Source organism: Dermacentor albipictus, chromosome 5 (genome assembly GCF_038994185.2).
Source record: "Dermacentor albipictus isolate Rhodes 1998 colony chromosome 5, USDA_Dalb.pri_finalv2, whole genome shotgun sequence".
NCBI classification, from domain to species: Eukaryota; Metazoa; Arthropoda; class Arachnida; order Ixodida; family Ixodidae; genus Dermacentor; species Dermacentor albipictus.
Window position 1 is genome coordinate 91,771,829 of NC_091825.1, and position 13,082 is coordinate 91,784,910.

General features: G+C 45.7%; 1 protein-coding gene across 2 annotated transcripts in view; it reads right to left on the reverse strand.

Annotated features, from left to right (window-relative positions):
- The window catches only part of LOC139060538 (glutamate receptor ionotropic, kainate glr-3-like), an 84,754-nt gene that overhangs the window by 69,161 nt on the left and 2,511 nt on the right, over positions 1–13,082 (reverse strand). The window contains exons 1-3 of one of the 2 annotated variants that reach the window (XM_070539700.1): positions 13,003–13,075; positions 1,656–1,756; positions 385–475 (exon numbers count right to left, since the gene is read on the reverse strand). In XM_070539700.1, the coding sequence (XP_070395801.1) occupies positions 385–475; positions 1,656–1,756; positions 13,003–13,035 (225 nt within the window). In that variant the 5' untranslated portion in view covers positions 13,036–13,075. Of the gene's footprint in view, positions 1–384; positions 476–1,655; positions 1,757–13,002; positions 13,076–13,082 lie in introns of those variants that run through there. The other variant, XM_070539701.1, reaches the window with a different exon arrangement.

A 13,082-nucleotide genomic window follows, 5' to 3' on the forward strand; every position in this document is an offset into this window, starting at 1 on the left:
TCGTCAAGTATATTATGTCTTACATTATTAGTTCTTGCTTCTAGTTTAATAGTTACCATATTTACCTTAGACACTTCATAGAACTGCTTCTGAGAAGACTCACAATCATATAAGCCCTGTTTATTATGCCCTCGAAATGTCCGATACATTACTGAAAAGCTCATTCTATAGGCACTTCAGGCACATTCTTCACATGCGATCACCGTATACACAAAAGAATTGAAAAGGCATTTGGGAAGCTACCCTTCTGCCCACTCCCCACCTCCAAAGTGCCATTAAAAAACTTTGTTTTCATTAAACCAGATCGGAGTAGCGCCCACGTTGACTTCAAAGAATACTGGCCCCGGAAGTGTCTGGTGACTGGCTAAAACGCCAGCAACTTACGTTCTTCTGAAGCATTCCCAGGACGCCGTGCCATTCACCGTGAGAATCCACTTTTGCAAAGGTAGCCAGCTCCGGAACGAGATATGTGTACCTGAAGCAATGAGTTTCCATTCAAAGAATGCAACAAAAAAGCTTCGATTCAAGGGTTCGATGTGAATTCGAAGGATTTCTTTACGCTTTCTTTTACCACCTCCGTAATTCCTAGACGCGTATCGCCATAATTTGCACGTCGAGCGGCGAACGCTGTGCCTGAGGCAATAAGCTTTTATTTTGAAGGTATTTATCTTTAACGTTGTTCTCGGCCCTACGGCTTTGACTGTTGAACGCCAAAGCGAAAACTTAAATTTAAGTGTTTGCAGGTCGTTCAATTGAGCTCTGTTCTTTGTATTACCTCCGTGAGCTCCCAGACGTGTGTTGCTATTATTTGCACTACAGGCGCTCCAGTCGCATGTTTCACCAGCAATGTTACCGAGAGAAATTGATGCGAATACTTGCATGATTTCTATATAAATGAGCCCCACATAATGAGCCTAATGCAAAACAAACAGAGCCAGCACTACCAGTGTCTTTTTCGGGTGTGTGCATGTATATGCAAGGAACAGTGAATTATTTCTCCGAATTAAGAAATCTTTCAGATAGTGGTTGATGAACCTTGCCAGCCATAACTCTCACGCCAAGACACTTCCCGAAATTGCTCCTAATAAAACATGTCATGGTGCCTGATCACTCCTTCGATAAAATTAAGGCAACCATGTCGGAATCCCGTTTTCGTTCGCAGCATGAGCGGGAAATCCTCGAATCTTTCCTCATGTATAAGTTTGACTCTGTAAGTTCGGGCATAAGCGAACACGCAGGCGCACTCACTAGTCTGCCCTGCACTAATTAGGGTGCTTTTATTGCATCTCATCCCCTGTATTTCCTATATTTTACACAGCGCATTGTACCTATTTTTGTATATTTCTGTTTTTGTATTGTTGGCCGTCTTATAGCTCGGCTCACGTGTCTTTTTGTCATGTGCTCATAACGTCGTTAGTATGCGTAATTCGCATCGCGCCTAACTCATATCACAATTCTGCTCTACACGCATTGAGGCTCTCACATTGATTAAAGGTGGACGTCGTACGCATCGTTATTTCGCGCGTTGTGCATGCTTGTAATTTGTGTAACTTCAATGTACAACCGTATCAATTTACTGCCGAATAAAAGCCTGCACCGCTGCTGCGCCATAAAAATCCCAACTCATCATTGAATACGTTTTTCAGTTTACTCACGTGCAATTTAAAAGTTGTTTCACAGCCAAAAATAGGAGTTCTGTCGGTCCTCCAACATGAATTACTCCATTCACTTCTGTTACATCAGCGAAGTCTGGGACCTATATGAATTAAAACAAGCAACAATATATAAAAATTTTTTTCAGTATGAAATGTGACTATTCAGTACAAACAAGAAAAGGTAATCTTGTGCTTCTGTATTCATTTCTTATAAAGAGCAACAACAGTTTAACCAAGTGATGTTTTATTAGTTGAAGCCTACGTTACGAATGTCGAAAGAAAATTCAATTTGTACGAACAGTTCTCAGCAACTGAAACCCGATACTCGGACTGCATGGCTATGATGATGATGATGATGATGATGATGATGATTTCTTGGCATCTCCTTTGAAGCCGGGCGGTGACAAATAGTCGCCTAGCCTGCTTGAATAATTTAGGTATACTGTACATGTTTTCCCTTCTAGCATCTTATACGTCTCCTTATTCGTATTTTTTCCCCTCAAAACTTCTCTGTCTACCTTGCGCCGATACCTACGCGTGTAACGCATCCGGTCGTATCAATCTCTTCCCTGCTTTTTTACGTCAATACTCAAACCTCTCTTCCTTATCTCGACTGTTGGCCGGCTTATACTTCCATCCACTTGTGGAAGGTGAACGTTACCTGCGTGCCTCACGGAGTCTGTCCCTTCGCATTCCGTTACAATGTGCCAAGTGCCCTCCGGGTTTTTGCAGCAGCATACCCATGCTTCACCTTGCTGCGAATATTTGCTCCGACATGTTTTGCCCTTAGGCCAACAGCTCTAACCTCAAATAGCAAGGCACTGCTCTGTGCGTTGTCATACAGATTTTCCCTTTTAATTTATTTATTTCGATTCTTCTAAATATCCAGGGTCCTTTCTTGTTTCCATTCGTTACATCCGACTCACTGTCTGCTTCTCTCACTTTCCTTCTGACAACTACTGGTTGTCTTTTTACACTTTCAATTACCCAGTACTTAGTTACCAAATTTTTTTACCCCTTCCTCCATTCTGTGTCCACGCTTCTCAATTGCAGACATATGTGCAATTTAGCCGCCCATTCATCCATGTTCCTGAGTCTTTCTTCAAAACTAATCTTGCTCTGCGCTTCTCTGACTTCAATAGAGGCCCAACCCAGCCTGCACTGTCCAATTTGTGGTTTTACCATGGGCTCCGAAAGCCAACCGGCCTATCGATCTTTGGGTAACTTCCACTCCAGACAAGATATCCGATTTTCAGCACAGGATGGCATTTACGAACGTAAGCACTGGCACCACTACTTATTTACGCATTCCACGTACCACCTCGTACTTATTGCGGGGCCAAAGTGCTCTGCTTCAGTATTGTTGCATTCCGGTTCCCCTCTATTTTCTTATTTCTTTAATGGGTGCTTGACTTAATGTCTCCTTTGTTTATGTACGCGCCGAGGTATTTATATTGCTTGACTATGGGAATGGCTTGGTGTTTAGTTGACACCCCGTAATTACTTGTCTCCACACTAGAGATCATGTATAATTCCCGATTTCTCTGTGCGAAATTTAAGGCCTATGTCTGTCGCGGCGTTTCCACAGATATTCGCAGGTGTCTGTAGATATCCTGAATTTTCCGCTAGTAGCACTATGTCGTGTGTATAGGTCAGTCAGCGGAGCTTCTGTTCAACCATTTCTCCATTACTCTGTTGGATAAATCAAACACTAATTCATTCGTTTCAAGTCATCTTTCTATGCCGTTAACATAAGCGTGAACAACAATGCAGATAGAGGACATTGTTGCTTCACGCCTTGGTGAACTTCACCACTTCATTACATTTTCAACCTTCCCATACGACATGTACTTTCTTGTCTCTATATATCCTCCTCCGCCGCACCACGAAATCGTCATTTATGCATTCGTTCTTTCACATATCGCATAACAATTCCCTGTCTGCGTCGTCGCAGGCTCCTTTAATATCTATAAATGCTATCTATAAAGGCTTATTCTGAGCTACTGATGTATCTGTGCACTGAGTTAGTACAAACGTATCCTTTGAGCGTCTGCCTCACCTGAACCCCCCATTCTGCTGTTCCCACAGTACATAATTTTTCCACCCACTTCGACAGTTCCAATTTTATGGCTTGCATTGATATTCTATATATCAGCAACGTTACTGTAACTGGCCTGCATGAGCTCGTGTTATCCTTATCACCTCGTCATTCGTATATGAGGATCATCTTGCTTTCACGCCATTCAACCAAAATTTTCTTCGTTAGAATCACTTCCTCTATGGCATTAGTCAGCAGTACCTTGCTCCTTGGACCGAGGTTTTTAAACTGTATTGTGAGTTCATGCTTTCTTTTACTAAATTTTGATCTCTCGGGCTTCTAAGTTGCTGCTGCATCGGTTGGAGGGCGAAGTACGCTTTCTTTCCTGCCGAAATTATACCATATAACATCTGTGATGTACCACAGCACATCATCTCCTTCGAAGATGCTACAGTCTTCACCTCTTATAGACGTTTGCGAATTTTTAACTGCAGCTTCGAGGGCTCTTCTATTGTTGCAGAATCCTTTTGGGGCGCCTTTGTCTCTTTTGCGAGTGTTATGCTTCCAATGGTCACTTGCGCATTTACTTTTCTCTTGTGCGAGCTCACTCGCCACCCTTCTGTTTTCTTGGTATTTGTTCCGTGAAAGGAGCACCTCTTCTTCGTGTAACCCCCTTTTTTTTTTCCTTCTCGGCGATCCCTAGACGCCTGCTTGCGCACTTCTATATCTTGGTTTATTTCCTTGTTCCACCATTCACGTGGTTTCCTCTTTCCAATGCAACAATTTTTTTGCCTTGTCTGTCTCTTTTTTTTTTTGCTACATAACGTGCACTGCAACGAGGCCAAAACTCCCTAAAAATGTCAAACCTGTTTACAGTATAGCTCCTTATATTCCCGGAGTGTTGCAGGAAACGCCTTCATTTTCTTCTCTATATCTTTTTTTGCGATCTCGGTTATCTGATTTTCATACAGATTTAGAAATCCTGATGCTATTTGTTCGTATTTTGCGTTCGCCTTGAGTCGCCTTGAGTAAAACGAAGAGTGGATAGCACTCCAGAGCAGCACGTGTGCCGGTGAAGCACGCTTTGTTTGTTAGGGATAACCAGGCACAATACCATGTGCCGCTAATCCATAAGCGCTCCCCACATCTCCCTTCTACCCTTTGCCACTTCAGACCTCACCTAATTAGCATGTCTGCGTCTCCGCCTCTCCTTGACCCAGTCATTCTGTTGCACCTTTCCCATTCAAAACAGTGAAAAAAAGGCGGCTGCTCCAAATATTCTAGGTGCGTTTCTGCCAAGACATACACGCTAATAGCTTCGTCATTATACTGCGTTAGGATTTCCAGCCACTCTTCTTGCTTGCGACCACGCTGCATGCTTACGAACGAAATTTCACCATCTCTCTACTTATTTCTTGTGCATCTTTTCTCTTCTTTACCTTTTGGAGTGTAATTCTAGTCATTGCCGGTGTGTCACTAAGTTTTTACCTAATCTTCCTTCCTGATTGCCTGGAGCACGTCTAAACAAAGCTACTGCTCGCGCCACGAGTCGACGTCCAATCTGTGTTGCTACGCCATCACTCAAATGTACCCCGTCACGCGCAAAAGCGCCTTCGCGGCTTGCTAAGTGCACTTTTAGGTTGATGCCGATGAATGCAAAATTGGTCCCTTTACCTAGCGTCCAAACTTCCCTGTTTACTACTGCAAGCACTACCCCTTCATCTTCATACCCCTGCCTTTCAACCTGTGGCACGGTGTACACGGCGATTTGAACTTCCCTTGAAACATTCCAGAGGTCAGCGACCGCTTTGGCTATTTGCTTCGCGATCCCCACCCCTCGACCTTCCAGTACGTCGATTACTACGCTACTGGGTGCCTCTCCTCCGTTTTGTCCCACTCGTGCTGCTTGGCTTTCGCTGTCACCTCCCTAATCTCTACCACCTCCGCGAAAGCACCCTGCTTACTTGGACTCGTTCGCCTGCACCTTCCCCTCTCTGCTATCGCCGTTTCTACGCGTGATGGAATCCGCAACAATGACGACTCGGCGCCTTTCCTCCTGCTCGCCGCCGAAAGCCGCACTTGAGGCCGCAATGCCCTCCGCCTCACACACCCCTCCCCCGTCTTTTCCTTCCCCTTTCTTATGTTCTTCCGTTGGTGGCACGTTGTCAGTGGTACGCGGCGATCACTCACGAGTCCGCCACTGCTTTCTGGCTTGATAGTTCCGGCTTCCTTACTCCTTGTTCTGAGGCCAGCCCCTTTCGCGATGCTCGCATCGAAGCGTTCACCATTGCTTTGCGGAATGATGGCCCTCAGCTTCATTTCTACGTTAGCTAGCTTATCTTCTACCTTCTTCCTTTTCCTTCAGCTCGCTATTGAGTTCCTTATCTAGCTACCCGACTCGCTTAGCTAGCTCATCCTCCTGCTCTCGTCGGTCCAGTCGCGATACCAGGGCACACATCTTAAAGATCAAAACTGCCCTGTTTGCATCGCGTACTGACTAAAAACGGCGCTATTTCAGTCGCATAGGGACGCTCGCCCTCAGAACAACGCACGCCGGGGTTCCTCCTAATACCCACCATTGTCTTGTACTAGAGAAGTGTCGTACAAAGGAACCCTACTTCTGGAAAAAAAACACACATTTATTCATCGCCTACTTATTGCCAACCAAAACGCCCAAGAAACTAAAGGCACTATATATATATGGACAAATTTAACGATGCCCATCCATCCATTACCTTTCCTCATCATTTCTCTTTCACCAATATAAATTTTCTTAAGGTTACCGTGTATATTAAGCCAGCATTGCATACTTTATGATACAGGCATGATATATATACAGGGTGGCCAAGCCAACTTCGACCAAGATTTTGAAAAAAACTTATGCGTTCATCAGAACAGGAATCGCGTGGATGCTGTTAGCGTTTATCTAAACTTATAGAACCATGTTCTCGCTCGTTGTCTCTTGAGTAATTAGCCTAGATAAATTCATCAACTTTTGAAGGTCTTTTGGGCCCCGTCAAGCTACTCTCGTAGCTTTTAGCCCAAAATGACCATCCAGTTTCTGTTTCTTTTCTGGAAAATAAAGATTGATTTGATGTGATTTGAAATATAGCTTGAAACGTTCAAGTGTCAATAGGAAAGTTGTCGAGCTCCACAAATATTGCCCAACCCAGGCACATTCAACGAGATAGACATAGCGCGGCAGTTTTTATTCGGAAAAAACGAAAGCCCACGCAGTTTAAAAAATACCACGTAACAGCGCGCTCTGTGCGCCCGAATGCGCCACGATTACAGTGCGCTCAACCAGGCTTTGTCAAAAACATCGCTCACTTCGCGCCTTTCGTGCTGCCCACGACAGAGCTTCGCGTTGTGGTTGGTTCCGAGATAAACGCCAGTGGGTTCGGGCAGCAGTTGGAATACAGTGCCGCTCCCGTTTCTGCGGTGATAATTGCACTCACACTCTAGCAGAATGCATGCGGAGGGAAAATGACAAGCTCATCAGTTCGAATATGAGAGCAAGACCCCAAAAAGCAAACACGCATTATAACAAGCTTGTTAACGTCGTGTGAATTACGCTGGTTGTCACAAAAGGAATAATTGCAAACTGACATGGGAGGTTGCTCTTTAGCTTCCTGTCCATTCTTGTCGGCACAGAATTTGTAATTTCATGTTATTTACGTGCCTTTTCGACATCGCACAAACGTTTCACACAGATGGCTCTTTGCATAGATTTCGTAGAGATTTATTCGCTGTGATGTCTGTCTAGAGAATCTGTTCAAACAAGTGACCCTCTGCCATTATGCAGAATTGGCACCTTTTCAACACGTGCGATGTAGCTTTTTTGATGGCGCAAGACGGTATCTCGCTGCAGGCCTCAGCAATCTATGCCTTAGTGATTCTAGTGTAGTTGTAGGTTTGCGGTACACTGGGCTTCTCACATGCCCCCACAAGAAGTCAAGAGCTGTCAAGTCCGGTGACCTTGCTGGCTATCTCACCGGTCCATGCCGCCCGACCCACTGGCGTTTGAAGGCTTCGTCAAGCCATGCTCGGGCAAGGTGGTTGCTGTGAGCTGGTGCACCGTCGTGCTGATACCAAGTTCGCTTTAAGAAAGCAAGAGGAAGATAACAGCGAAAATCTTCAACTGGGCCTTCCAAGATGTCGTTCATGTACCGCTGAGCAGTGAGCATGAGGTCAAAAAATATGGGACCAATTAATCTTCCGTCAAAGATAGCGCAACACACTCTGAATGACCATTGGTACTGGTGTCTGGTCTGCGCCACCCAATGCGGGTTCGTATCTCTCCAGTGATGTTGACGATGACGACGATCTCCAGTGATGTTGATGTGATATCTCTCCAGTGTTGACTTGAGAATTTCTGGAGAAGGTTGCCTCATCTGTCCAGAGCACTTTTCAACAAAATCCGGCATATCGTCACTATTCACAAGGATCCAATTAGAGAAATCAAGCCGCCATTGAAAGTCTCTTTCTTGCAGCTTTTGATGCAGTTGGAGGTGATAAGGATGTATTACAGCCTTCCTAAAAACTATTGACACTGAAGACTTTGAAATGCCGACCTCGCCACTCACATCACGCACGCTGGAATGAGAGTTTGCAGTCATGAGAGGCAAAATGTCTCCTTCAGCCTCTTCACTGATGGTCCCCTTTCTGTGCCGCGTGTTCTTGAAGCTACCTCTTTCAGCGTCAAGTAACTCATAATTGTGTTCGCGCTAGGTCTCCCCCCACATTGCCAATTTCGGCATACCTTGGCAGCTTTCCGCTTGTCGACCCGTGCCGCTCCCAAATTTAAGACCACGTTCACCTTCTGCTCGCTTGAGTACGGCATGCTTTAGGCACTGCAAACAAGTTCTTCGAAACGGTTGCATGGCACTACATTAAGACAATCGAGCTCACATGCATCTAGCCGCTGGCACAGCTTGAAAGAAAAGCGGCGTTGTAACAAATGCTCCCTCTCTAACACGGGTTCCAGATGTATGATGCATGTTTTGTGTGTGTTTTTTCTGTTCTGCATCGGCTTCAACGCTGGAAAAAAAGCTGCTCTTCTCGTCATATCGGTATAAACGGCTGATGACGGCGCTTTCTTCGGCGACACGCGCGAGCGGCTGCTGACGAAGTGCTTTTTCGGAGCGCCATCTCCAGCCGCTGCCGGTAATGTCAGAGCCGAGCAAAGCTTGAAGCTCTTTCTCGTAAGTCAAGGGAAGGCGCGGCGCTGCTGAGTTTTTTAGAAATCACTCATCACAGCGCGTTAATCGCGGCACATTCGGGCGCAGAGAGCGCGCTGTCACCTGGTATTTTTTTCATCTCTGCGGGCTTTCGTTTTCCCCGAATAAAAGCGGCCACGCTAAATCTATCTCGTTGGAAATGCTTGGGTTGGCCAATATTTGTGAAGCTCCAATTCTTTCCTATTGACGTCTGAACGTTTTAAGCTATAATTAAAAAGTTAAATAATGTATCTAGGATAATTACTCAAAAAAGACGAGGAAAAAATGGTACGCTAAGTTTAGATAAACCCTAACAACATCCACGCGATTTTCTGTTCTGAAGAACGCATAGGTCTTTTTTGAGCCTTGGTCCAAGTTAGCTGATCCTAAATTGGTCCTAAGAACTCCCCTTTCAGAATATCCCACAAACTGTTGCGGTCTACGTTGCCATAGGCGCCTGTAATATCTAAAAAGGCCACATATAATGGTCTGCTTTGTACTTTTGATATTTCAATACACTGAGTAAGAACAAATAAGTTGTCATCCAAACGTCTACCTATTCCTAAGCCATACTGAACTTCTCCAAGAATGCCAATATTCTCTGCCCATGCTTGTAGCTTTAATTTGAGTGCCTGCATTGCTAGCCTGTATATTAAAGCGAAAGCTTTACTGGCCGCGAACTCGCGATTTCACCATGGCGGTGCTCTGAGGAGGCACATGACGTCACAACGCGCACCTCGCCGCGGATATTTCTTTCTCACTCGCTCACTAGTCAGTACTGCGCCTGCGCCACTTGTAGCACCAAGCCACAGGTGTCCCGCCGCTGTACGGCGCCGCGCCTTTACTCCGCCGCCGGTTGGTATGAGGTCACACCTAAGTTCCAGATCGTTGCGCTCGCCTCCGCTCGCTTCACCAGCTGCGTCGCATGCCTTGTAACATTTCGGATGATTGTACAGAGGAGCTCGCGTGCGCCGCAACTACAGTTGAGGCGGCAGTATGGCCGACGACAATTCTGATAAGCAGGAAGAGGCCTGGAATCGACATCGGACAGAGAGGAAGAGGAAACGAATCGCCCAGGAAACAGACTAACAGCGCGCCGAACGACTGGCTAAACGCCGCAACATAGCCAGACAACCAGACTAACCTGGGCTTGCAATCAAGATTAACCAAGGCTAACCATGCTATGCCTTAGCTTTCACTACGTATATCCTGGAATAGCCGAGCTAAGCCACTGCAAATTTTTACCGATGTAATGGTCTACCGTCTATACGAATGAATTCCATCTCCCCCCCCCCCTTACCTTTATCAATTAAATTCATTCTACTTTGTCGCCAACTGTCTGGTATTCGTCTATCTTTTAATGTGTTTTTTTTCCTATAGGGGCGCCACTGAATTACGCGTAGCGAAGGCCTTTGGAAACCACACGCAGGCCTCGTGCCAGAGACGCCTGCTTACACTGCAGGCGTGACTGAAGTGCGCGCTTGCGATTTCCCGCTTGTGCGCGTCTCGGATGGTTACTTCTGCAGTGTCACTGTGCGCAAGGAAATTGCGCTGTACAATAGTGGACATGTGTCACTTTACGCGCAAAGTGTTTGCCGCACATGAGCATCAATAAGCTTGCCTACGAAGTGGAGCTCATCGCCAGTATGCCGCTTTCATTCTAACGCCCCGGTCGCTAACGGATTCATTTGTTGGCCCGTGAACCAGCCTTCTTTATGCACGCACTTGCTTCGTCTACATGCCGTGTATTTTTATGCTAGATTCAGGGAGTGCCGTCGCGCCTGCGAGGGGTTCGTACAGGTGCGACCACGTGAGAAGCCACCGACGGTAAAGCTTACAAAGCAGCACGATGAGCTTGAGAAAAATGGCACATATAGGACTACGGCAATAATTAAGGGTTGCTTGTTTTTATCCTTGCGTCTTACCACTGTCTGCACAGCATGGATTTCACGTGTTGCATCGTTAAACAAGCAGAGCGTTACGATGATTTCGCGGATGCACGTGAGAGAGATAACGAAAAACGCCATAGCTGAAAATTTGCCTCCGCGGTCAGGGAAGATCATATTGCTTTTATATCTTATGTTATTTTTTAGTGCCACCGCCATTTGTACTAGTATTACCCTCGCAACCAAATGTAGAATTAAACCACATGTTGTATCGCATGTTGTGGTGCCCGAGTCGGAATAGCCAATGGGGCGCTTTTTAATTAGTTAAAAGAGAACGTTGACAATATTAACACTTTCAAAGCAAATACAAGGCATGAGAATAAATAATTCTTGTAAACCAAACGCTACATTGAAATGTTTAAAGCAGAGATAACTACAGTGAAGCAACATGAACATATATTCACCCATTTCATGCAACAGAAGAAAAAGAGAACATGCGCTCGCTACCACCACTCGAAAGAAAAACAAAAACAATAAAAGCAACATGAAGGTTCGAGAATTGACCACAACGCATGACACAGCTTGGGTAAAGTGAATATGCATTACTTGTAGACATCAGGGCTTCGAAGTTCAGGCGTTTCCCATTACCGCGAAGAGATATTAAGAGGCATCTAAAACGACGTTCAATGCCCTTTAATGCTCTGAGATGCCAGGTTGTAAAGTCAGCATGCAGATAGCTGAGCCGAGCGTACACCAAACGTTATTGGCCGCAGGTCGCATTTAAGTGTCATCTATAGGCAGAGGAACGGCCGATTCCGTGCAAGGAACGGGTGATTTTATGACTTTTCTTTTTTTGAAGGCGAGGCTACTTGCTCTTTAACAAAGAGACCTTTGTTCAAAGCGTCTCAATACAATGAGCGCTACACAGTTTTACTCCGCTTTCTCTGGCTTAGCTTTTAGCATCTTTATTATTTTTTTTTGTCAAAGAGGGGGCATCTCGTCTCAACAGAAACAACAACCTAATGTTTATCATGTCTTCTGAACTATAGACGAGGCGACCAAGTTTAAACCACCCTCCGTGTTTGCTTAATGCCTAAGTTGTTGGGCTGCTAAGCATGAGGTCGCGGGGTCGAATCTCGGCCACGGCGGGAGCATTTCGATGAGGGCAAAATGCGAAAACACCCGTTTACATTGATTTCGGTACACGTTAAAGAACCCCAGGCGGTCCAAATTTTCGGAGTCCCCCACTACGGCGTCGCTCATAATCAGATCATGGATTTGGCACGTAAAAGACCGTAATCTAATAATCTTGTCGATGCTTAAATGTGGAAGCGTTCACTAAGGCGCAGCGACATCAAGCAAGAAATAAAAATAAAGTGATCGCTATAGAACTGCGGTAAACAAAACGCGATTGCTTTTCTCCGTCGAACAGCCGCGATCCACCGTCGCCGTCGCCCTTGCTCGCGAAGCAGCACCAGAAACTACAGGTGTGTGCCTGACAGTTTTCTGACGTGTTAAAACGCCCAACCGCACAATATATACTTCAAGACATCGCCGAAGGCTGATAGAAGAGTTAAATTACGATCAAGAACGCAAACCTGAAACAACTTGCGTACGCACTGACGGGAACAGTGCTCGCCCGAGCCCGCCTACGCTTCGCAGCCTCGGAAACAGGCGGCGTTGTCGGCGTTTGGCGCATGGCGTATAGCGTTTCAATCGCTGAGCACTGCACGTTTGCAACACTAGCTCTGTTTATACTTCCATAAGATCTAAGTTGCGAACCAAAAGGCTCAACAGCAGACGTCTATCTCGCTTTCTGCAGGCACCAAGACTACGCCAGAAGCTCATATTACCGCCACTTTACATCGCAATGCAGCACGTATCCAAAAGGGCAATGTAGTACAGCTGCGTGTTGGGTCCATTGGGTAACGTACTTGGTAGAAAGCATGTTAGCGTAAGTGCTCAGTGAAATAATAAAGGCGTCGATGCCAGTCTGACCTAACTCCAACTGTTTATTCTGCCGGAATTCACACACTTGAGAACCATGTTTTTCTTACCCGTGACTCCCGCTAAAATAACCTGTTGAAGACAGTGTACGGCAATGTCTAAGTATTCATCTTGTTCTTGTTTTCATGCGATTGAAAGCTTTCAACTCGAAAAGAAATTACGCAGCGCTAAGAGTTTGGTTGAAGCAAACAACTTACGTCAATCGCTCCCACGCGCAAGTGGCAGCCCATGCTGAATACCTTGACCAAGATCCGCAGGGCGCAATGCTTCTCACGCG